At 40.8% G+C, this 22,535-nt stretch overlaps 1 protein-coding gene across 1 annotated transcript in view; it reads right to left on the bottom strand.

Moving 5' to 3' along the window:
- Positions 1 to 1,283: 1,283 nt before the first annotated feature.
- The window catches only part of LOC149122899 (uncharacterized), a 54,248-nt gene continuing 32,996 nt past the window's right edge, over positions 1,284 to 22,535 (bottom strand). Inside the window, exons 2-4 of the mRNA XM_089312506.1 lie at positions 11,354 to 11,480; positions 11,017 to 11,109; positions 1,284 to 7,624 (exon numbers count right to left, since the gene is read on the bottom strand). Of these exons, the coding sequence (XP_089168632.1) occupies positions 4,380 to 7,624; positions 11,017 to 11,109; positions 11,354 to 11,477 (3,462 nt within the window). The 5' untranslated portion in view covers positions 11,478 to 11,480 and the 3' untranslated portion in view covers positions 1,284 to 4,379. The remainder of the gene's footprint in view (positions 7,625 to 11,016; positions 11,110 to 11,353; positions 11,481 to 22,535) is intronic.

Consider the following 22,535-nt stretch of genomic DNA (forward strand, 5'->3'; position numbering starts at 1 on the left):
TAAATCTGTTTATAATAAGATTTAATTTGATGAACACTTGCAAGAAGCTGTGGGGACTTAAACAGGGATGAAGAGCTATTTCTTATGGGTAGTAATGGAGCTGGAATGGATTAGTTGCACAGCTATTATCTAGATGGGAAATAAAAGAGCTACTGCAGCTAGATACATCATAGCATTTGTAGCTCTGTTATCATGGGATAGCCAAGCAACCTAGGAAAAGTGTTCCTCCTGAGGGTATCTCTAACTGAATGTAAATCAGATTTATATCAATCCAGAAAGGACTTTGTAAATTGGAAGGAATAAAAATACACATTTTCAATAAAAATGAGGGCCACCTGCAGGAGCAGGGAATAATGAAACAAAAAAAGGTTATAAAAAATTATAAGTTAAATTAATATGAAAGTGTACTACAGGGGCCAGCACTGTGTCACAGCAGGTTAATGTCCTGACCTGAAGTGCTGGCATCCCATATGGGTGCTGGTTTGAGACCTGGCTGCTCCACTTCCAATCTAGCTCTCTGCTATGGCCTGAGAAATAGTGGAAGGCCCAAGTGCTTGGGTCCCTGCACCTACATGGGAGATCTGGAGGAAGCTCCTGGTTTTGGATCAGCACAGTTCTGGCCATTGTGGCCAATTGGGGAGTGAAGCATTGGATGGAAAATTCTCTCTCTCTGCTTCTGCTCTTTCTGTGTAACTCTGACTTTCAAATAAATAAATCTTTTTTAATACTACATTTATGCTCCTGCTTCTCTATTGCAATGGGTACCACATGGATAGACTTCATTCCATGTTCTTGTCTCAAGGCAATTAGGAATAGGATGAAAAAGCGTAGAAAAGTGGCATCATGAATGAAAAAGGCATTATGCTCTCAGTAATACAGGAAAATTCAGATGAGTGTTGCAACTTATAGGGTTTGAGGTTGTCCCTTAAAAGAATGAGGGTAATGTGTGTGGCAACATCTACTTGCATATTCAAATAGACCTTGGGTAGTGGAGTCTAATCCAGATGTGCACACAGATAAAGTTGAAATTTCTCATGGGTATATAGGTCACCACACACTCATTCCCTTGTGTTGCACACAACACTTATTATCCAGAGCCAGGGTACACTATTATGGCTGGAACATGTGTCACTTGATATGCCTATGGTCACATCACTGGTTTGCACTACAATAATGTGGGGAAAGAATCCTGGGTGGCCAAAAAAGCAGCTATAAAACAAATAACTTTGTAAATGATGAAGATGGTATTCCAAATAACTGTAGAAATAACTTACTCAACTTTTAAATATTTATTAACAAAATTTACACAAGAGAGCACAGTTCAGTTCATATACCTGATCACACTCAGAATAATGAGAAACCAAAAGTTCAGGTTGAATAAGAGAAAAATTTCTGAAGAACGGTTAACCACTCTCTATCACAATTCATCATGAAAACTGCCCAATACTCACTAAGGTGTGATTCCACCAAAGAATTCTTCCAAACAAATTATATTTCAGGGACTTCTCTCTGCAATCTTGCTATGTTTTGGGGAAGTTTGCCTAATAATAAAGGTATTTCCCATTACAATACAGTCATAGGATGTCACTCCCCCATTCCCGGAGGAACAACACAGGACCCTGCGCTGTTCTTTTGTCTGCTCGGCCCTTCCCGGGTTTGCTGCTGGTCCTTCCAGGGTGGACTGCCGACCCCTCCACCTCCGTGGAGGGGCGGTTCCCCCTGCCACTTTCCCCACTTCCGCAGGGGAGTGGCACACCGCCGACCAGCTCTCTTGGGGGCTGCTCAGATGTTATCCGGATGTTCCCAGTGCATGTTGTCTCTCTCCTCCTTTATAGTCCTCTTCCACCAATCCCAACTCTGCTACCCACAAGCCGAGTACACTGCTCTCCTCCAATCAGGAGCAGGATCAGCTCCTGCAGGTTATTGGTCGAACTGGAGGCAGCTGTGTAAAAGTTGTTTACTCCTCTCCCAGCGCCATATTGTGGGAGAGCAGATGCATAGAATAAGTCTTAATTCCAGTAACTTAGTCTAGTCCGAGTTGCTCCCCACAATAGGATTTTTTCTTTCTGTGAGTTGTCAGGTAACCATTGAGAGGTGACGTATGGTACATGACTTTTCTATGCATGTATGTTTTCTCATTTCAGAGTCTCTTCATGTGAATTGATTACTGGCAGAAAATTTTTTTCACATTCATTAAATTGACATTTTACTGTATGAATTCTCTGGTGTTAGTTGATGTTTAATTTCTTTTTTTTTAAAGATTTTTATTTATTTGACAGGTAGAGTTACAGACAGTGAGAGAGACAGAGATAAAAGTCTTCCTTCTGTTGGTTCACTCCTCAAATGGCCACAGTGGCCAGAGCTGCACTGATCTGAAGCCAGGAGCCAGGTGCTTCTTCCTGGTCTTCTGTGTGGGTGCAGAGGCCCAAGCAATTGGGCTGTCTTCTACTACTTTCCCAGGCCACAGTAGAGAGCTGGATTGAAGAGGGGCAGCTGGGACTAGAACTCGCACCCATATGGGATGCCAGTATAGCAGGTGGAGGATTAACCTATTGCTCCACAGCGCCGGCCTGATGTTTAATTTCTGGCTATGGTTTTTTGAGGTCTATTGCACTTGAAGGATATCACCTTTTTTTGAGTTGCATATTTATGCAAGGCAGAATTCTATGAAAATATACTTCCACATTCATTACACTCCTAAGAAACCCCTTGTGTGAATTTTCTGATGTATAATGCCATTTCTGACAAATGGCTTTTTGTCACACTAATAATATTTCTGAACGTCTTCATTTTTTTAACAATTTACGTTATTTATTTGAAAGACAGAGTTAGAGACAGAGAAGCAGAAAGAGGTCTTCCATCTGCTAATTCACTCCCCAGATGGATGCAATGGCTGGAGCTGAAGGGATCCAAAGCCAGGAGTCAGGAGCTTCTTCTGGGTCTCCCACATGGGTGCAGGGCCATCTTCTACTGCTTTCCCAGGCCATAGCAGAGAGCTGGATCAGAAGAGAAGCAACTGGGACTAAAACCAGTGCCCACATGGTATGCCAGCATTTCAGGCCAGGGCTTTAACCTACTGTGCCACAGCGCTGGTCTCAACCTTTCTTCCTTATGGGAGTGCCTATTGTATAGGATGTAATTTGCAGCAAAAGGCTCTGTCACATGGTTATGTTGATTTTGCAAAAAGTCCTTCACATTCATTATATTCTTAGGTTCTCTCCCTTGTTTGATCTACATGTTATGAGGTATTCCTTCTGACAAAAGGCTTTCCCACATTTATTACAAGATTTCCACCATGTAATAAACTCTCTGATGTTATATTGTGTGATTTTGGCAGAGTTTTCCAACATTCATTCCATTCATAAGGTTTCTCCCCCAAGTGAATTCTGATGTTTTATGAGGTGTTACTTATGGATAAAGGCTTTTCCATATGCATTATATCCAAAGTGTTTTCCCCCATATGAATTAGATGATGTGCAATGAGGGCTGAATTATGGGGAAAAGCTTTCCAAGTCATTATGTCCAAAAGGTTTCTCTTCATGTGCATTTTCTGATGCATTCTGACATGTGACTTATTGCCAAGGGCTTTTCTAAAGTCATTGCATTCATGAAGTCTCTCCCTGGTGTGAATTCTGTGGTGTGATATGAGCTATGATTTATAACATATGATTTATAAAGGCTTTTCCACACTTATTAGATTCACAAGGTTTCTGCCCTGTGTGAACTGTTTTGATACGAGTATAACTTATAGAAAAAGGCTTTTCTGCAGTCATTACATTTATAAGGTTATTTCCCTGTGTGAATCCTCTGATGCATTTGGAGTTGGAACTTAAGTTTTTCCAGTCATTACACTCATGAAGTTTCAATACTGTGTGCATTCTCTGGTGCATTATGAGGTGTGACTTTTGTCCAAAGGCTTTTCCAGTCATTACATTCATAAGGTTTCTGCCCTGTGTGAATTCTCTGATGCATGATGAAGGTTGACTTACGGCTAATTGCTCTCCACAGTTATTACAATCATGAGTTTTATACCCTGTGTGAATTCTCTGCTGTGATATGAGGTTTGTCTTTTGTCCAAAGGCTTTTCCACAGTCATTACATTCATAAGGTTTCTCCCCTGTGTGAATTCGCTGATGTATCATGAGTCCTAACTTATGGCCAAAGGCTTTTCCACAGTCATTACATTTATGAGGTTTCTGCCCTGTGTGAATTCACTGATGTATGAGGAGGGCTGACTTTTTTCCAAAGGCTTTTCCACAGTCATTACATTTATGAGGTTTCTCTCCGGTGTGAATTTGCTGGTGGATGATGAGGTCTGACTTTCGTCCAAAGGCTTTTCCACAGTCATTACATTTATGAGGTTTCTCCCCTGTGTGAATTCAGTGATGTATTATGAGGTTTGACTTTGTTCCAAAGGCTTTTCCACAGTCATTACATCTATGAGGTTTCTCTCCGGTGTGAATTCGCTGATGTTTCCTGAGGCCTGACTTCTGTCCAAAGGCTTTTCCACAGTCATTACATTTATGAGGTTTCTCCCCTGTGTGAATTTGCTGGTGGATGATGAGGTGTGACTTTCGTCCAAAGGCTTTTCCACAGTCATTACATTTATGAGGTTTTTGCCCTGTGTGAATTCGCTGATGTATGAGGAGGGCTGACTTTGTTCCAAAGGCTTTTCCACAGTCATTACATTTATGAGGTTTCTCCCCTGTGTGAATTTGCTGGTGGATGATGAGGTCTGACTTTCGTCCAAAGGCTTTTCCACAGTCATTACATTTATGAGGTTTCTCCCCTGTGTGAATACGGTGGTGTATTATGAGGTTTGACTTTGTTCCAAAGGCTTTTCCACAGTCATTACATTTATGAGGTTTCTCCCCTGTGTGAATTCGCTGATGGTTTATGAGGTGTGACTTTGTTCCAAAGGCTTTTCCACAGTCATTACATTTATGAGGTTTCTCTCCGGTGTGAATTCGCTGATGTTTCCTGAGGCCTGACTTGTGTCCAAAGGCTTTTCCACAGTCATTGCATTTATGAGGTTTCTCCCCTGTGTGAATTTGCTGGTGTATGATGAGGATTGACTTTCGTCCAAAGGCTTTTCCACAGTCATTACATTTATGAGGTTTCTGCCCTGTGTGAATTCGCTGATGTTTCCTGAGGCCTGACTTGTGTCCAAAGCCTTTTCCACAGTCATTACATTTATGAGGTTTCTGTCCTGTGTGAATTTGCTGGTGTATGATGAGGATTGACTTTTGTCCAAAGGCTTTTCCACAGTCATTACATTTATGAGGTTTCTCCCCTGTGTGAATTTGCTGGTGGATGATGAGGTCTGACTTTCGTCCAAAGGCTTTTCCACAGTCATTACATTTATGAGGTTTCTCCCCTGTGTGAATTCGCTGATGTATGAGGAGGGCTGACTTTGTTCCAAAGGCTTTTCCACAGTCATTACATTTATGAGGTTTCTCCCCTGTGTGAATTTGCTGGTGGATGATGAGGTCTGACTTTCGTCCAAAGGCTTTTCCACAGTCATTACATTTATGAGGTTTCTCCCCTGTGTGAATACGGTGGTGTATTATGAGGTTTGACTTTGTTCCAAAGGCTTTTCCACAGTCATTACATTTATGAGGTTTCTCCCCTGTGTGAATTCGCTGATGGTTTATGAGGTGTGACTTTGTTCCAAAGGCTTTTCCACAGTCATTACATTTATGAGGTTTCTCTCCGGTGTGAATTCGCTGATGTTTCCTGAGGCCTGACTTGTGTCCAAAGGCTTTTCCACAGTCATTACATTTATGAGGTTTCTCCCCTGTGTGAATTTGCTGGTGTATGATGAGGATTGACTTTGTTCCAAAGGCTTTTCCACAGTCATTACATTTATGAGGTTTCTCTCCGGTGTGAATTCGCTGATGTTTCCTGAGGCCTGACTTGTGTCCAAAGGCTTTTCCACAGTCATTACATTTATGAGGTTTCTCCCCTGTGTGAATTTGCTGGTGTATGAGGAGGTTTGATTTTTTTCCAAAGGCTCTTCCACAGTCATTACATGTATGAGGTTTCTCCCCTGTGTGAATTTGCTGGTGTATGATGAGGTCTGACTTTCGTCCAAAGGCTTTTCCACAGTCATTACATTTATGAGGTTTCTCCCCTGTGTGAATTCGTTGGTGTATGATGAGGTGTGAATTTTGTGCAAAGGCTTTTCCACAGTCATTACATTTATGAGGTTTCTGCCCTGTGTGAATTCCCTGATGTATGAGGAGGTTTGACTTTTTTCCAAAGGCTCTTCCACAGTCATTGCATTTATGAGGTTTCTCCCCTGTGTGAATTTGCTGGTGGATGATGAGGCCTGACTTTGTTCCAAAGGCTTTTCCACAGTCATTACATGTATGAGGTTTCTCCCCTGTGTGAATTCGTTGGTGTATGATGAGGTGTGAATTTTGTCCAAAGGCTTTTCCACAGTCATTACATTTATGAGGTTTCTCCCCTGTGTGAATTTGCTGATGGTTTATGAGGTGTGACTTTTGTCCAAATGCTTTTCCACAGTCATTACATTTATGAGGTTTCTCTCCTGTGTGAATTTGCTGATGTTTCCTGAGGCCTGACTTGTGTCCAAAGGCTTTTCCACAGTCATTACATGTATGAGGTTTCTCCCCTGTGTGAATTCGTTGGTGTATGATGAGGTGTGACTTTCGTCCAAAGGCTTTTCCACAGTCATTACATTTATGAGGTTTCTCCCCTGTGTGAATTCGCTGATGTATGAGGAGGGCTGACTTCCACAGAAAGCCTTTTCCACAGTGAAGGCATTTATGAAGTTTCTCTCCTGTGTGAATTCGCTGATGGTTTCTGAGGTATGACTTTTGTGTAAAGGCTTTTCCACAGTCACTACATTCATGAGGTTTCTCCCCTCTGTGAACTTTCTGTTGTTTCCTGAGGACTGACTTTTGTCCAAAGGCTTTTCCACAGTCATTACATTCAGAAGGTGAATTAAAACTGAGTGATTTTCCATAAAGCTTACATGTGTAAAGTTTTTCCCTTGTATTTAGTCTCTGGTTTACTGCAAGATGTGACTGGTGAATGACAGGTTCAACATACATAATGTACTTATAAAATTTCTTTCTTGTGTGAGTTTGTTGATGCATATTGAGGCTAGAATTTTCATGGATAGCTTTTTCTATTTGCGTTGCTTTTCCAAAAGTGACAGTTGACTTATTACAGTTTGCTGCCATATGAACCCTCTCAGATTTAAAGAACATCTTTCTTGTGAAGACTTTTTCTTGTCCAGTGGGTCCAAATGTCTGCTTCATCATGTGAATATTGTCAAGCTGACTAAGAGGCTCACAGAACTGGAGAGATTTTCCAGGTATCTTAGTGTTATCAAATTTCTCTCCAGCCTGTAGTTGATCAGGCCCACTGGGGGGATACACAGTGTGACATTTATTGCATTCCTCAGGCTTCAATCCTGAATAGATTCCCTTTTTAATAATCAGTGTTGGAACATGGCTTGAATTTAAACTAAGTGTTTTTCTTAATTCAATTCTCTTGAGAGCTGATGTCTTGTTATTTTTCATAAAATTCTGATTCAGATTTTTGTCCTGACTTTCCTGGTTGATCCTAATCAGGTCATCCCTTTTCATGACCACTGAAATGAGAAAAAAGCAATCATGTCACTGAATCACATGTAACTGTTTCTCCTGGCATACTCATGTAAAGAGAATGAAGTTACTTGTTATCCAAGTGGCATAAGATGTTCACAAAATCAGTATGAGGTACTTATTTGTGACCATTATATGGTTTTTCTCCTTAATACATTAATATACCATAAGGTTTCCCAATGTTCAAACATGATCCTTTTTACTATGGAAATTTGTCAAGGATGGTAGAATGACTTTTGTGCTATGATGTGTGGGATGCCTGCATCTCAAAACAGTGTCAGTTTGAGCCCTGGCTACTCTGCTTTCAGTACAGCTCTCTGCCTATGTAAACTGGAAGGAACCAGATAATGGTTCATGTGCCTGGGAACCTGTGAGAAACTAGGGAAGACTAGAGGGATTCTTGAGTTTTGGCTTCAGACTAGTTAGACCTAAGTGTTGCAGGCATCTGGGAAGTGAGCTAATAGAGGACCTCTTTCTCTCTCTCTCTTCTCTCACTATCACTCTGCCTTTCACAAAGATGAAATAACTATAAAATATTTTAAAGAATGGGCAAATATTTAATAAAAATATTCACCCACTTCCTAGCAACCATTTTTTTCCCTGTGCTTTTTCTCCAGTTTATTTTTATAAAAATTGTGTGCTTTTTGCTTCTCTGATATCTCAACCATAAACATGAAAAAGTTTTACTGATCATTTACTTGCAGGTGGAGAAGAGTGAAATGTGCCTGTACTTTAAGCAGGACAACATTTAAGGAGTAGGATTTGAATCTATGAGTGTCTCATGCTCAGTCTTCCTAGGTAAACATCATTTGTGGGATTTTTCAAATGAAAAATGACTTTGTCTCTACTCTATGACAGCTTCCCCAAATTCCTAAGGACACCCAACACCTTCAGCTTCTCAGAAGTACAACAGGTACAGAAAATTCCCAATATACCACTTTAGTTAAATGCTCCCAGTCAGTTTGAAGAATTTATTTCTGCAAACCGGGATGTGCTCATCTTCTTTGAAAAGTGTTTTCTAACTCATTCTGAAATCATCAGTGCTGGTTACCTCCTCTAAAGTCTTTCTAGAAGCATTCCTGTGTGATAATTTGAATTTCTGGAGACTTTTGATCAGTTGCCTCCTATTTTCACTGAAAGCTTCATTTCCTATGCTTTCCTTATCTTTTTGTTTGTTTATTTTTCAATGATACTGAAAAATAGGAGAGAAATCATACTTCAAACTCCACCCTTAAAGAAATCTGAGCCACTCAACATAACGCCACGAGGCTACTTGACCTTGGGTCTCAAAATCTCATTCCTTTCTTGGTGAGTCTAGGATCACTTATTTTCATGTTTTATATAAGTTCATGCTTAGTTTAGGATTTCCTTTTTTTCAAAGATTTACTTTATTTGAAAGCTAGAATTATAGAGAGAGAGACAGAGAGAAGTCTTCCATCTGCTGGTTCACTCCCCATATGGGCACAACAACCAGTGCTGGGCCAAAGTGAAGTTAGGAGCCAGGAGTGTCTTTCTTATCTCCCACACGGGTACAGGGGTCCAAAGACTTGGGCCAACCTCTGCTCCTTCTGCAGGTGCATTAGCAGAGAGCTGGATTAGAAGGGGACCAGCTGGGACTTGAACTGGCACCCATATGCAATGCTAGTGTTGCAGGCTGGAGCTTTAGCACACTGTACCACAGTGTCATTCCTAGCTTCATAATTTCTGATGTCACAGCACAGAGGCTTACTCATGACCATCTTTTATTTTTAAAGATTTATTTATTTATTTGAAAGTCAGAGTTACACAGAGAGAGGAGAGGCAAAGAGAGTAAGGTCTTGATCCAATGGTTCACTCCCCAATTGGCCACAATGGCCAGAACTGTGCTGATCTGAAGCCAGGAGCCAGGAGCTGCTTCTGGGTCTCCCTTGGGTACAGGGGTCCAAGGACTTTTACTGCTTTCCCAAGCCATAGCTGAGAGCTGGATCGGAAGTGGAGCAACTGGGTCCTGAACTGGTGTCCTTATGGGATGCTGATGCTTCAGGCTAGGGTGTTAATTCACTGTGCCACAGCACCAGCCACATGACCATCTTTTAGCATTTACTTATTTACTTACCTGAGAGTCAGAGAGACAGAATGAGAGATAAAGACAGACTGAAATAGAGGTTTGCCAACTGTAGGCTCACTCCTCAAATGTTTCCAACAGACTATAATTTTCTATTTATTTTAGAAGCACAGAGGAAAAAAAAGAAAGAGACTAAGAAAGAGAGAGTTCACATTTATTGATTCAGTCCTGAGTAAGTTCTATGCCTGGGCAAAATCATGAGTGGGAACTCAATCTGAGCAATGTGTTAGAAACAAATTTCTGAGGGCCAGCGTTGTGGCATAGCAGGTAAAGCCACCACCTGCAGTGCCAACATCACTTATGGCCACCAGTTCAAGTCCTAGCTGCTCCACTTCTGATCCAGCACTCTGCTATGGCCTGGGAAAGCAGTAGAAGATGGCCCAAGTCCTTGGACCCCTGTACCCATATGGGAGACCTGGGAGAAGCTCCTGGCTCCTAGCTTCAGATCAGTACAGCTCCAGCCATGACAGCCAATTGGGAAGTGAACCAGTGGATGGAAGACCTCTCTTTCTCTCTCTGCTTCTCCTTCTTCTCTCTCTCTGACTTTCAAATAAATAAATAAATAAATCTTTAAAAAAAAACCAGAAACAGGCTGGTGTGGCAGCTCAATAGGCTAATCCTCTGCCTGCGGCACCGGCACACCAGGTTCTAGTCCTGGTCGGGGTGTCAGATTTTGTTCCGGTTACCCCTCTTCCAGGCCAGCTCTCTGCTGTGGCCCAGGAGTGCAGTGGAGGATGGCCCAGGTCCTTGGGCCCTGCACCTGCATGGGAGACCAGGAGAAGCACCTGGCTCCTGGCTTTGGATCAGCACGGTGTGCCAGCCACAGCACACCGGCCACGGTGGCCATTGGAGGGTGAACCAATGGCAAAAGGAAGACCTTTCTCTCTGTCTCTCTCTCTCTCACTGTCCACTCTGCCTGTCAAAAAAAAAATTAATGTTAAAATAAAATAAGTTTCTGTATGTTGCCTAATTAACAAGTACTGAAGGAACTAATAAGTGCATGAAGGAAAAGGTATGAAAGTGTAGAGAAGGACAAGTTAGAATTGGGGGAATGTATCAAACCTAGACAAAAGCCTTAGTAACATCAGAAAATGACTGGATTTTTTTTTTAATCAAAGGACATCTTCACTAAGAACAAAAGTTAGAAAGATACTGGTATCTCTAAATGCCTGTGTCTGATGCACAAAACCAGCTGTCATCAGGAGTAAGGCTTGAGAAAAAGTCAACATCTACACACTCTGCCTTGGCCTCCCTGTCTCTTATGTGCAGACTGACCTGAAAGGCTCTGATTCAAGCATTCATCCATCATCCATGGCTCTTCTCCTCGCTCCAACTTGAAGATCAAGTCAGGTTTGGTAATGCAGTGCCCTATTAATGGAAACAAAGTAAGACTTTGTAAACTCACTATCTTGGGTTATTTAAAGGACTACAGCTTGGTTCAGGAGCTATGCAACAAATGTTCCAATTTGAATCTTTTGTTAGATGGTAGATATTCAGATTATTCATGGACTCAAATTCTAATCCTGCCCAATATTAAACATTATAAAGTGTTCCCTTATTTGTCAAATAGCAAGAAAATGTTATCACTGGGCATGTGATGGGTGTCACTCACCCAAGGAGAACAGGTTGCTGTAGGTCTCCAGCATCACATCTCTGTACAGGATCTTCTGAGCATTGTTCATGTTCTGCCATTCCTCCCACGTAAAGTACACAGCCAGGTCTTCAAATGCTGTCATCACCTATAATAATACACTTCCAGTCAACATGTTAACTCTATCACAAAATAAACACTGACAGTTGTGTATGGATATGAAGGAAAAAAGGAAGGATATGGTTTCACATTAGACTTGTGGAGTGTTTAGAAAGCCACACGGAGCATTCAACAGAGTCAAACCCATGATCTACAGGCTGTGAGAAATGCCCAACCTAGAGGGAAACAGGAGGCTCAAATCACAAATGCCACATCATTCAAAGGGAATTGCACAGCAGGCTAGAAGAGGGGCAATACTGACTCTTGACTGGGCAATGTTAAGGAGAAGTATGTAGAAGCATTGAGAAAAAAAGGCAAGAAACCATCAGTGAAACTATGATGGGAATGAACAGAAAACAATTTCCAGGAAAACACCATGCATATCATTTCCAATATGTCAGAGAAAAAATATATTAAAAGACAGGGCAGACATTTAGCTTAGTGTTGTTTATGATGCCACCTCAGAGTGTCCATGACTTCCAATGCCAGCTGTAGTTTCTAGCTCCCAGATAATGCAAACCTGGGGAAGCAATGGTGATGTCACCAATGAAGGAGGCCTAGATTCCATTCCTCAATCCTGGCTTCAGTCCTGCCCCACCTGTTTGGTATGGTTATCTAGGAAGTGAATTAATGTGTCAAAGCTCTCTATCTCTCAGTCCATCAACTTTTTTCTCTATCAAGCTAATAAATATTTTTAAGTAAGAGAGAAAATACAGGTAAGACAAAGAATACAAATTAGCTTTTGCCCTTGTCTATGATTATTCTAATGATAAACAATTGAAATAACATTATACCTAATTAAAGTGAAAGCAATGGAAATACTTGCCCAAAACATTCAAATGATAAACATTTGAAATGACATTATACATAATTAAATGAAAGCAATGGAATTATTTGCCCAAAAAGAGAACCTGGGAATGTCTGCAGTACAATCTGCATTTGTGACTCACTGAGAAAAATGCTTAGAGATTTGTTTCAGAACTTGCAATAGTCACCAGAATTGTGATCCAGCAGGCTAAGCCTCCACCATCAATGCTGGCATCCCATGTAAACAGAGGACTTGACTCCTTGCTGCTCCACTTCCAATCTAGTTCCCTGCTAATCTGATTGAAAGAGCAGTGAAAATGGCCTGAGTATTTGGACCCTTCCACCAATGTGGGAGACCCATGGAGTCCCACGCTCCTGGCTTTGGTCTGGCCCAGTCCCAGCCATTGTGGGCATTTGGGGAATGAACACTAGATAGAAGATATATCCTTTTGTCTCCCTGTCTCTCCCAATCTCTGCAAGTCCACCTTTCAAATAAATAATCTTAAAAAAAAATAAATGAGCCTCCAGTAGATTCTTTTCTCCACACATTCCTTATCCTATTCCAGAATCCAATTCAACTTCTCAAAGGTATTAAGAACTCCATTACTCTAACAATTTGAAAACAAACTTAACTGATTTGTGTTCTAGCACTAGGTAACTCTTCCTCTTGCAGAATGCTAAGTGTTTACTTCATAGGTAGCACTAAAACACTGTTCAGTACATCATCTATGTGTAGAATGTTTCAGACACGACCCCAAAAATGTAGCATATTGTGCTTAGTTTCAACTCAATTCATGTAACAAATATATATTTTGCTATAGCAACAGAAAGACAAGAGACCAAACTGCATTATTATAGATGACAGTAATGTTTCATAATCATGCCAAATTCATAATTCATTTCTGTATATTCTGTGATAACAAATTTTATGTTTATTTTTCTACTTTAAAATTTTTTAAAGATTTATTTATTTATTTGAAAGTCAGAGTTACACAGAGAGAGGAGAGGCAGAGAGAGAGGTCTTCCATCTGCTGGTTCAGTCCCCAATTGGCTGCAATGGCTGGAACTGCTCCAATCTGAAGCCAGGAACCAGGAGCTTCTTCTGGGTCTCCCACATGGGTTCAGGGGCCCAAGGACCTGGGCCATCTTCCACTGTTTTCCCAGGCCATAGTAGAGAGCTGGAACAGAAGTGGAGCAGCCGGGTCTCAAACCGGTGCCCATATGGGAAGTCGATGCTTTAGACCAGGGCATTAACCCACTGAGCCACAGAGCCGGCCCCATATTTTCCATTTTAATTAACTAGTATACTGGGACTGGCACTGTGGCTAGCAGGTAAAGCAACTGCCTTCAGTGCTGGCATCCCATATTGGTGCCAGTTCAAGTCCCAGTGGCTTCACTTCCAATCCAGCTCTCTGCTATGGCCTGGGAATTCAGTAGAAGATGGCCTAAGTCCTTGGGCCCCTGAACCCATGTGGGAGACCCAGAAGCAGCTCTTCACTTCTAGCTTTGGACCAGTGCAACTCCGGCCATTGTGGCAAACTGGGGAGTGAACCAGCAGATGGAAGACCCTCTCTCCCTCTCCCCCTCTGCCTCTCTGTAACTCTGATGTTCAAATAAATAAAAAATCTAAAAAAATAAATAAATAAACTAGCATTAAACACCTAAAATGAGTACTGACAAGCTGGGGAATAATTAAAAAAAAAAACTTACAGGTGATATATTAATTTTCTTTCCTTTTAGAAACATGTGGAGGACCCAGAATCATACCTGGGAGAGAAGGTGAATGGCAGGAGTTCAAAGAAAACTCGGGAGGCCAACACTGTGGCATAATGGGTAAAGCTGCTGCCTTCAGTGCCAGCATTCCATATGGGTTCTGGTTCGAGTCCTGCCTGCTCAACATACAATCTAGCTTTCTGCTATGTCCTGAGAAAGCAGTGGAACATGGTCCAAGTCCTTGGGCCACTGCACCTGCATGGGAGACCCAGAAGCTCTTGGGTCTTGGCTTTGGATCGGCTGAGCTCTGGCCTTTGCAGTAATTTGGAGGGTGAGCCAGCAGATAGAAGACTTTCTCTGCAACTCTTTCAATAAATAAATGAAATCTTAAAAAAAAAAAAAAAACTCTGGTTTCCTTCTGCACTGAACAGTGGGAAAAAAAGGATATAATATAATGAATAAATAATAATAAATACATTAACCAAGAAAACATCAGCCTCACTGTGGAGGAATAAACCTGTAAAAATAAAAATACATAGGAAAATGCACCCACCTATATTAAGTGGCAGAGATTAAACAGAAGTTATCATTGGTTTAACGAAAGCATTATCTACAAATTTTATAAAATAATAATGTGAAAGTAAAAAGAAAAGTTGAGTGTTCAAATGAATAAGGTTATCAGAGATAAACATGTTGTTATTAAAGTTTATACTAAAGAAAGTTAACAAATACACATAATGTATATTTAATGCAGTGCACTTTACCAGTAATGATTCCAAGTAGCACCTTTCCCTGTATTCATCCCTTCACAAAACCCTGGATTGGGGCTGGCACTGTGGCCTAGCGGGTAAAACTGCCACCTGCAGACTGGCATCCCATATAGGCACTGGTTTGATTCGCAGCTGCCCCACTTCTGATCCAGCTTTCTGCTATGGCCTGGGAAAGCAGTAGAAGATGGCCCAAGTCCTTGGGCCCCTGTACCCATGTGTAAGACCCAGAAGAAGCTCCTGGATCCTGGCTTCAGATTGGCACAACTCTGGCCATTGCAGCCAAGTGGGGAGTGAACCAGCAGATGGAAGAGCTCTGTATCTCTCTCTGCCTCTTCCTCTCTCTGTGTGTAACTCTTTCAAATAAATAAATAAATCTTTTTAAAAAAAGACCCTGAATTTCACTATTTCACTTGATTTACCCCATGAGATACCAGTAAATGTGATAGAAATAGACAATTTGTTAAAAATATTTATTTATATGAAAGAGTTGCACAAAGAGAGAAGGAGAGGCAGAGAAAAGAGAGAGAGAGAGAGAGAGAGAAAGAGAGGTCTTCGAACTGCAGGTTCACTCCCCAGATGGCTGCAATGGCTGGAGCTGTGTAGATCCAAAGATATGAACCAGGAGCTTCTTTCAGGTCTCCCACAAGGGAGCAGGGGCCAAAGGACTTGGGCCATCTTCTACTGTTTTCCCAGGCTGTAGCAAAGAGCTGGATCAGAGGTGGAGCAGCTGAGTCATGAACTGACACCCATATGAGATGCTGGCACTGCAGGCGGTGTCTTTACCTGCTGTGTCATAGAACCAGCCCCAGAAATAGACAATTTGTGAAGTATTTGCCTTCTCAGATTTTCTTTTTCTGACAGTTATCTTCTGAACAACCCTGGGGCCTGCCTGTTGAAGAGATAGTATGTAGGCTGGCGCCATGGCTCACTAGGCTAATCCTCCACCTGCGGCACTGGTATTCCAGGTGACAGTCCCAGTTGGGGTGCCGGTTCTGACCCAGTTGCTCCTATTCCAGTCCAGCTCTCGGCTGTGGCCTGGGAAGGCAGTGGAGGATGGCCCAAGTTCTTGGGCCCTGCACCCACATGGGAGACCAGGAGGAAGTGCTTGTCTCCTAGCTTTGGATCAGCACAGCATGCTGACCATTGGGGGGTGAACCAATGGAAGGAAGACATTTCTCTCTGTCTCTCTCTCTCTCACTAACTCTATCAAAAAAAGAAAAACAGAGATAATATGTAGCTAAGTTTCACCACAAACCCCAGACACTTAAGTGAAGCCTCAATCAGTTCCCCAAATGGCTAAACTCTCATTTCTGCTCCTGGACTGATCATAGGAACTGCCCAGCTGAGTACAGCCCATAACACAGTCAGAACTGCAAATCAAATGGCTATTTGTTAAGCCATTGTGTTTTCTGATTTTTCCTGCATCAAATGCTGATATATATCAGTAAGTATGGCAGAAAGTTGAATTACATGCAAACTACAATGCATACAACTTCAAAATTTCATTTGGAAGTTCCCATAAAACAGGGCCAGCATTGTCACATAGCAAGTAAACATGTTGTCTGCAATACAAGCACCCCATATGAGCACTGGTTCATGTTCTGGCTGTTCTGCTTTTGATCTAGCTTCCTTCTGATGGCCTGAGAAAAGCAGTGGAAGATGATCCAAATACTTGGGCAAATGCTACCAATGTGGGAGATCCAGATGAAGATCTTGGTTCCTGGCCTCATTCTTTCCTGGCCCTGCTCAATGCGGGCATTTGTGATGTGAGCAAGCAGAAGAAAGATCTCTCTGGGTCTCTCCTCTATATACAATACTTTCAAATAATTTTTTTAAAAAACTTGAATAAAAGCTCCTATAAACACAATCTTTGCCTATCAATTAGACCTTAGAAAAGCTGCTGATACAACAACAAAAAAAAAAGTCCTGGGATTCATAAAAATAAATTATCTGGAGACTATACAGTTGCTCTTCACATTTCAGCTTATATATGGTCATTGTGTTCTTTTGGTTTATATTTTAAGAAGCTTATTATCATATGAAATCTAATGTAATATAATTTTACTATCTCAGAAGGCAGGATAAAGGTTCACAGTAATTTTCTGTAGATGCATGTATACTGCATATTGTTCAAGAAGAAATTACTGAAAGGGGGAAAATTTTTATGATAAGCTTTTTGTGTTTTTTTTTTAAGATGTATTTATTTATGTGAAAGTCAAATTTATGCAGAGAGAGAGAGAGAGATCTTCCATCTGATGGCTCACTCTGCAAATGGCTGCAATGGCCAGAGCTGCACCAACCAAAGCCAGGACCCAGGAGCTTCTTCCAGGTCTCCCACATGTTTGCAGGGACCCAAGGACTTGAGCCATCTTCTACTGCTTTCTCAGGCCATAGCAGAGAGCTGGATCAGAAGTGGAGCAGCTGAGTCTTGAACCCATGCCAATATGAGATGTGGGCACTTCAGGCCAGGGCATTAATCCGCTATGCCACAGCACCAGCCTCATGATATGCTTTTTGAAGTCATACACTCCAAACATAGCATTAGTTGCAAAAGGGAAGACATGCTCATGAAAGTTTTCTAAAGCAGTACTATTTGAACTGGTGACAATTTCTGAAATGGATCTGAAAAATAAATGTTTTTTAATTAAGTGTGGCAAGATAGAGAACATTAGGCAGAAGTTAAGGTGCTGGGTATTTACAAATCATGTGACACTACACAAAGCACTTTTCTCCTGAAATACAATTTATTTCATCTTTTTTACAGAGGTCCTGGCAAAACTTCCTTGAGCTACCAGGAAGGACTATTAGAATACAGGGGGCAGGAGTCCTCCAGGATGGTGGAATAGGGAGGGAGCACACTGATAGTCCAGGAAAAGATAGTTTAATAAAAGTGGAGATACTGTAGTTTCAGGGAAGAGTTAGGGGAAAAAAACTGCAGAAGAAACTCTTCCAGAACTAGTGGGACATGGTGGACCTACGTGGAGGGCACGGGTGCCCATGGCTTGGGACTCCAGCTGCCGAGTCTACACACCAGCGCTGGAAAGGGAGGTGAGGCAAAACCTCAGTAGCCCAAGACACTGGCAGGGAAGTCGCAGGAAGAGCCTAGAGGGAATGAGGCTTGAAGCCCTGTGGGGGAGAGTCCACCAGGCTAACTAAAAGAGAGAAATAAAATAAAATAAAATAAAAATAAAAATAAAAATAAAAATAAAAGGAACCAGTATGGACATGATTCTCTCTCTCCACTCACCTTACAAAGGTGAGCAAGACAAAGAGCAGGCACCATTTTGAACATAAGTAAAAGCTGTGCCACCTTAGGGCTGTGCCCGCCCTCAGCCAAGCAGAAAAACCTGACTCTGGTGGGAGAAATAAAAGGAGGTTAGGACCTAGTGATGTGTGGGAGCTTATGAACTGTGACTTTGAAAAAAAAAAAAAACAACTGAGGGTGTGTGAGAGAACTCATGGAGTGCCTGAGATGTGAGTACTCTTGGGAAATGCCACAAACTTGGTAACCTTGGCAACCTGGTAGAAGACTGCAGGGGAATCTGAGCTTACACTGAGGACTGCACAGATCCTTTGTATGGTCCTTGGGACAGAGCAGACAAATATTATACCCACAGGGGCCAGAGCTCAGACACTGACTGCCTTCAATTCCACTCAGCTGTGTGGAATTACTTCCCTTCTTAATAAAAAAAAAAAAAAACACAGAGAGAGAGAAAAAATTTAATATGTCTAACCTGGGTGTGTCACCCTTAACCCTGAAGAATCAAACAGAGCTTTCTGGCCACACCCATCACAAGCCTCTAAGGATCCATCAAAAGCAGACAGTCCACTTAATCAAGTCATAGTATAACAAGAAAAACCACAACAGGAAAACAAAAGAAAAAAAAAAGAAAGAAGAAAAAGAAAACCAAAGAATATCTTCATAATGCCAAGCAACAAATGCAGAAACTGAGGAAACAAGAACAAGGAAGACATTATGATGCCCCCAAATGAACAAGACACCCCAAGCCAAGATTATAAAGGTGATGAGATAGAAGAAATGCAAGATATGGATTTCCAAAAATATATGATAAGAACACGTAGAAGTTCTCAAAAACAAATTCTTGAACTACAGAAATCCTTACTGGACAGGGTAGAAAATCTCTCTCATGAAAATGAAATCTTAAGGAAAAATCAAAATTACATGAAGCAATTAGTAGAACATGAAATTGTGATAGTGAAGAGAAATCAAAATGAAATGAAGAATTCAATAGATCAAATGACAAATGCATTTGAGAGCCTTAAAAACAGAATCAGTGAAGCAGAAGAGAGAATACCAGACTTAGAAGACAGAGCACAGGAAAGCATACAGTGAAACCAAAGAAGAGGAAATTAGAAATCTAAAAAATATTGTTGGGAATCTACAGGATACTATTAAAAAACCCAACATTCAGGTTCTAGGAGTTCCCGAAGGCATGGAGAGAGAGAAAGGCCTTTTTAGTGAGATACTAGCAGAAAACTTCCTGAATTTGGAGAAGGACAGAAACATCCTAGTACAGGAAGCCCATAGAACCCCTAGTAAACATGACCAAAAGAGATTCTCGACATGACATGTTGTAATCAAACTCACTACAGTGAAACATAAACAAAAGATTCTAAAATGTGCAAGAGAGAAACGTCAGATTACTCTCAGAGGATCTCCAATTAGACTCAAAGCTGACTTCTCATCAGAAACCCTACAAGCTAGAAGGGAATGGCAAGACATAGCCCAGGTACTAAGAGAGAAAAACTGCCAGCCCAGAATATTATCTCCTGCAAAGCTCTCATTTGTGAATGCAGGTGAAATAAAGATCTTTCATAGCAAACAGACATTGAAAGAATTTGTCACCACTCGTCCAGTCCTGCAAAAGATGCTTAAAGATGTGTTACACACAGAAACACAGAAACATGGCCATAAAGGTATGAAAAAAGGTAAAGGAAGAAAATCTCCCATTAAAAGATCACAGGAAGTTCAAAGCATATATTAGAAATATCTTTGGGAAAATGGCAGGGCAAAGTTACTACTTACTAATAGTCACATTGAATGTTAATGGACTCAAATCTCCAGTTAAAAGACACAGACTGGCCAAATGGATTAAGGGAAAAACCCATCAATTTGCTGCCTACAAGAAACACATCTTTCCAACAAAGATGCATACAGACTGAAAGTAAAAGGTTGGAAAAATGTATTCCATGCCAACAGAAACCAAAAAAATAGCAGGTGTAGCCATATTAATATCAGACAAAATAAACTTTAACACAAAAACTGTTAAGAGAGACAAAGAGGGGCACTATATAATGATTAAGGGAACAATTCAACAGGAAGACATAACTATTATAAATGGATATGCACCTTATTACAGGGCACCGGTTTATTTAAAAGATATGTTAAGGGACTTAAAAGGGAGACATAGACTCCAATACAATAGTACTGGCGGACTTCAATACTCCACTCTCAGAAATAGATCAACCCGGCAGAAGATCAACAAGGAAACAACAGATTCAATTGACATTATAGCCCAAATGGATCTAACAGATATCTACAGAACTTTCAATCCTATACTTAAAGACTTTACATTCTTCTCAGCAGTGCATGGAACCTACTCTAGGACTGACCACATACTAGCCCATAAAGCAAGTCTCTGCAAATTTAAAAGAATTAGAATCATACCATGCAGCTTCTCAGACCATAGTGGAATGAAGTTGGAAATTAGCAACTCAGGAATCCCTAGAGCATACGCAAACACATGGAGACTGAACAACATACTCCTGAATGAACACTGGGTCATAGAAGAAATCAAAAGAGAAATCAAAAACTTTCTGGAGGTAAATGAGGATAACAACACAACATATCTAAACTTATGGGATATAGCAAAAGCAGTGTTAAGAGGAAAGGTTATAGCAATAGGTGCCTACATCAAGAAATTGGAAAAACACCAAATAAATGAGCTTTCAATTCATCTCAAGGATCTAGAAAAACTGCAAAAAACCAGACCCAAATCTAGCAGAAGAGAAATAATTAAAATCAGAGAAGAAATCAACAGGATTGAATCCAAAAAAAAAAAGTTACAAAAGATCAGCCAAACAAAGAGCTGGTTTTTTTTGAAAAAATTAATAAAATTGACACCCCATTGGCCCAACTAACTGAAAAAAGAAAAGACCAAATTCAATAAAATCAGAGATGAAAAAGGAAACATAACAACAGACACCAAAGAAATAAAAAGAGTCATCAGAAATTACTACAAGGACTTGTATGCCAGCAAACAGGGAAATCTATCAGAAATGGATAGATTCCTGGACATATGCAACCTACCTAAATTGAACCAGGAAGACATAGAAAACCTAAACAGACCAATAACTGAGATAGAAATAAAGGCCCTCCCAAGAAAGAAAAACCCAAGACCAGATGGATTCACTGCTGAATTCTACCAGACATTTAAAGAAGAACTAACTCCAATTCTTCTCAAACTATTCAGAACAATCAAAGAAGTGGGAATCCTCCCAAATTCTTTCTATGAAGCCAGCATCACCTTAATTCCTAAGCTGGAAAAAGATGCAGCATTGAAAGAACATTCAGACCAATATCCCTGATGAACATAGATGCAAAAATCCTCAATAAAATTCTCGCCAATAGAATGCAACAACACATCAGAAAGATCATCCACCCAGACCAAGTGGGATTTATCCCTGGTATGCAGGGATGGTTTAATGTGCGCAAGACAATCAATGTGATACACCACATTAACAGACTGCAGAAGAAAAACCATATGATTATCTCAATAGATGCCGAGAAAGCATTTGATAAAATACAACACCATTTCATGGTGAAAACTATAAGCAAATTGGGTATAAAAGGAACATTCCTCAATACAATCAAAGCAATTTATGAAAAACCCATGGCCAGCATCCTATTGAATGGGGAAATGTTGGAAGCATTTCCATTTCCACTGAGATCTTGTACCAGACAGGGATGCCCACACTCACCACTGCTAGTCAATATAGTTCTGGAGGTTCTAGCCAGAGTCATCAGGCAAGGAAAAGAAATTAAAGGGATACAAATTGGGAAGGAAGAATTCAAATTATCCCTCTTTGCAGACAATATGATTCTTTATCTAGGGGATCCAAAGAACTCCACTAAGAGACTATTGGAACTCATAGAAGAGTTTGGCAAAGTAGCAGGATATAAAATCAATGCACAAAAATCAACAGCCTTTGTATACACAGGCAATGCCATGGCTGAGAAAGAACTGCTAAGATCAATCCCATTCCCAACAGCTACAAAAACAATCAAATACCTTGGAATAAACTTAACCAAGGATGTTAAAGATCTCTACAATGAGAATTACAAAACCTTAAAGAAAGAAATAGAAGAGGACACCAAGAAATGGAAAAATCTTCCATGCTCATGGATTGGAAGAATCAATATCATCAAAATGTCCATTCTCCCAAAAGCAATTTATAGATTCAATGCGATAACAATCAAAATACCAAAGACATTCTTCTCAAATATGGATAAAATGATGCTGAAATTCATATGGAGATGCTGGAGACCTCGAATAGATAAAGCAATTTTGTACAACAAAAACAAAGCCAGAGGCATCACAATAGCAGATTTCAGGACATACTACAGGGCAGTGGTAATCAAAACAGCATGGTACTGGTACAGAAACAGATGGATAGACCAATGGAACAGAATAGAAACACCAGAAATCAACCCAAACATCTACAGCCAACTT

The sequence above is a fragment of the Oryctolagus cuniculus genome, chromosome 13 (genome assembly GCF_051225735.1).
Source record: "Oryctolagus cuniculus isolate XC-2025 breed Fujian yellow rabbit chromosome 13, ASM5122573v1, whole genome shotgun sequence".
NCBI classification, from domain to species: Eukaryota; Metazoa; Chordata; class Mammalia; order Lagomorpha; family Leporidae; genus Oryctolagus; species Oryctolagus cuniculus.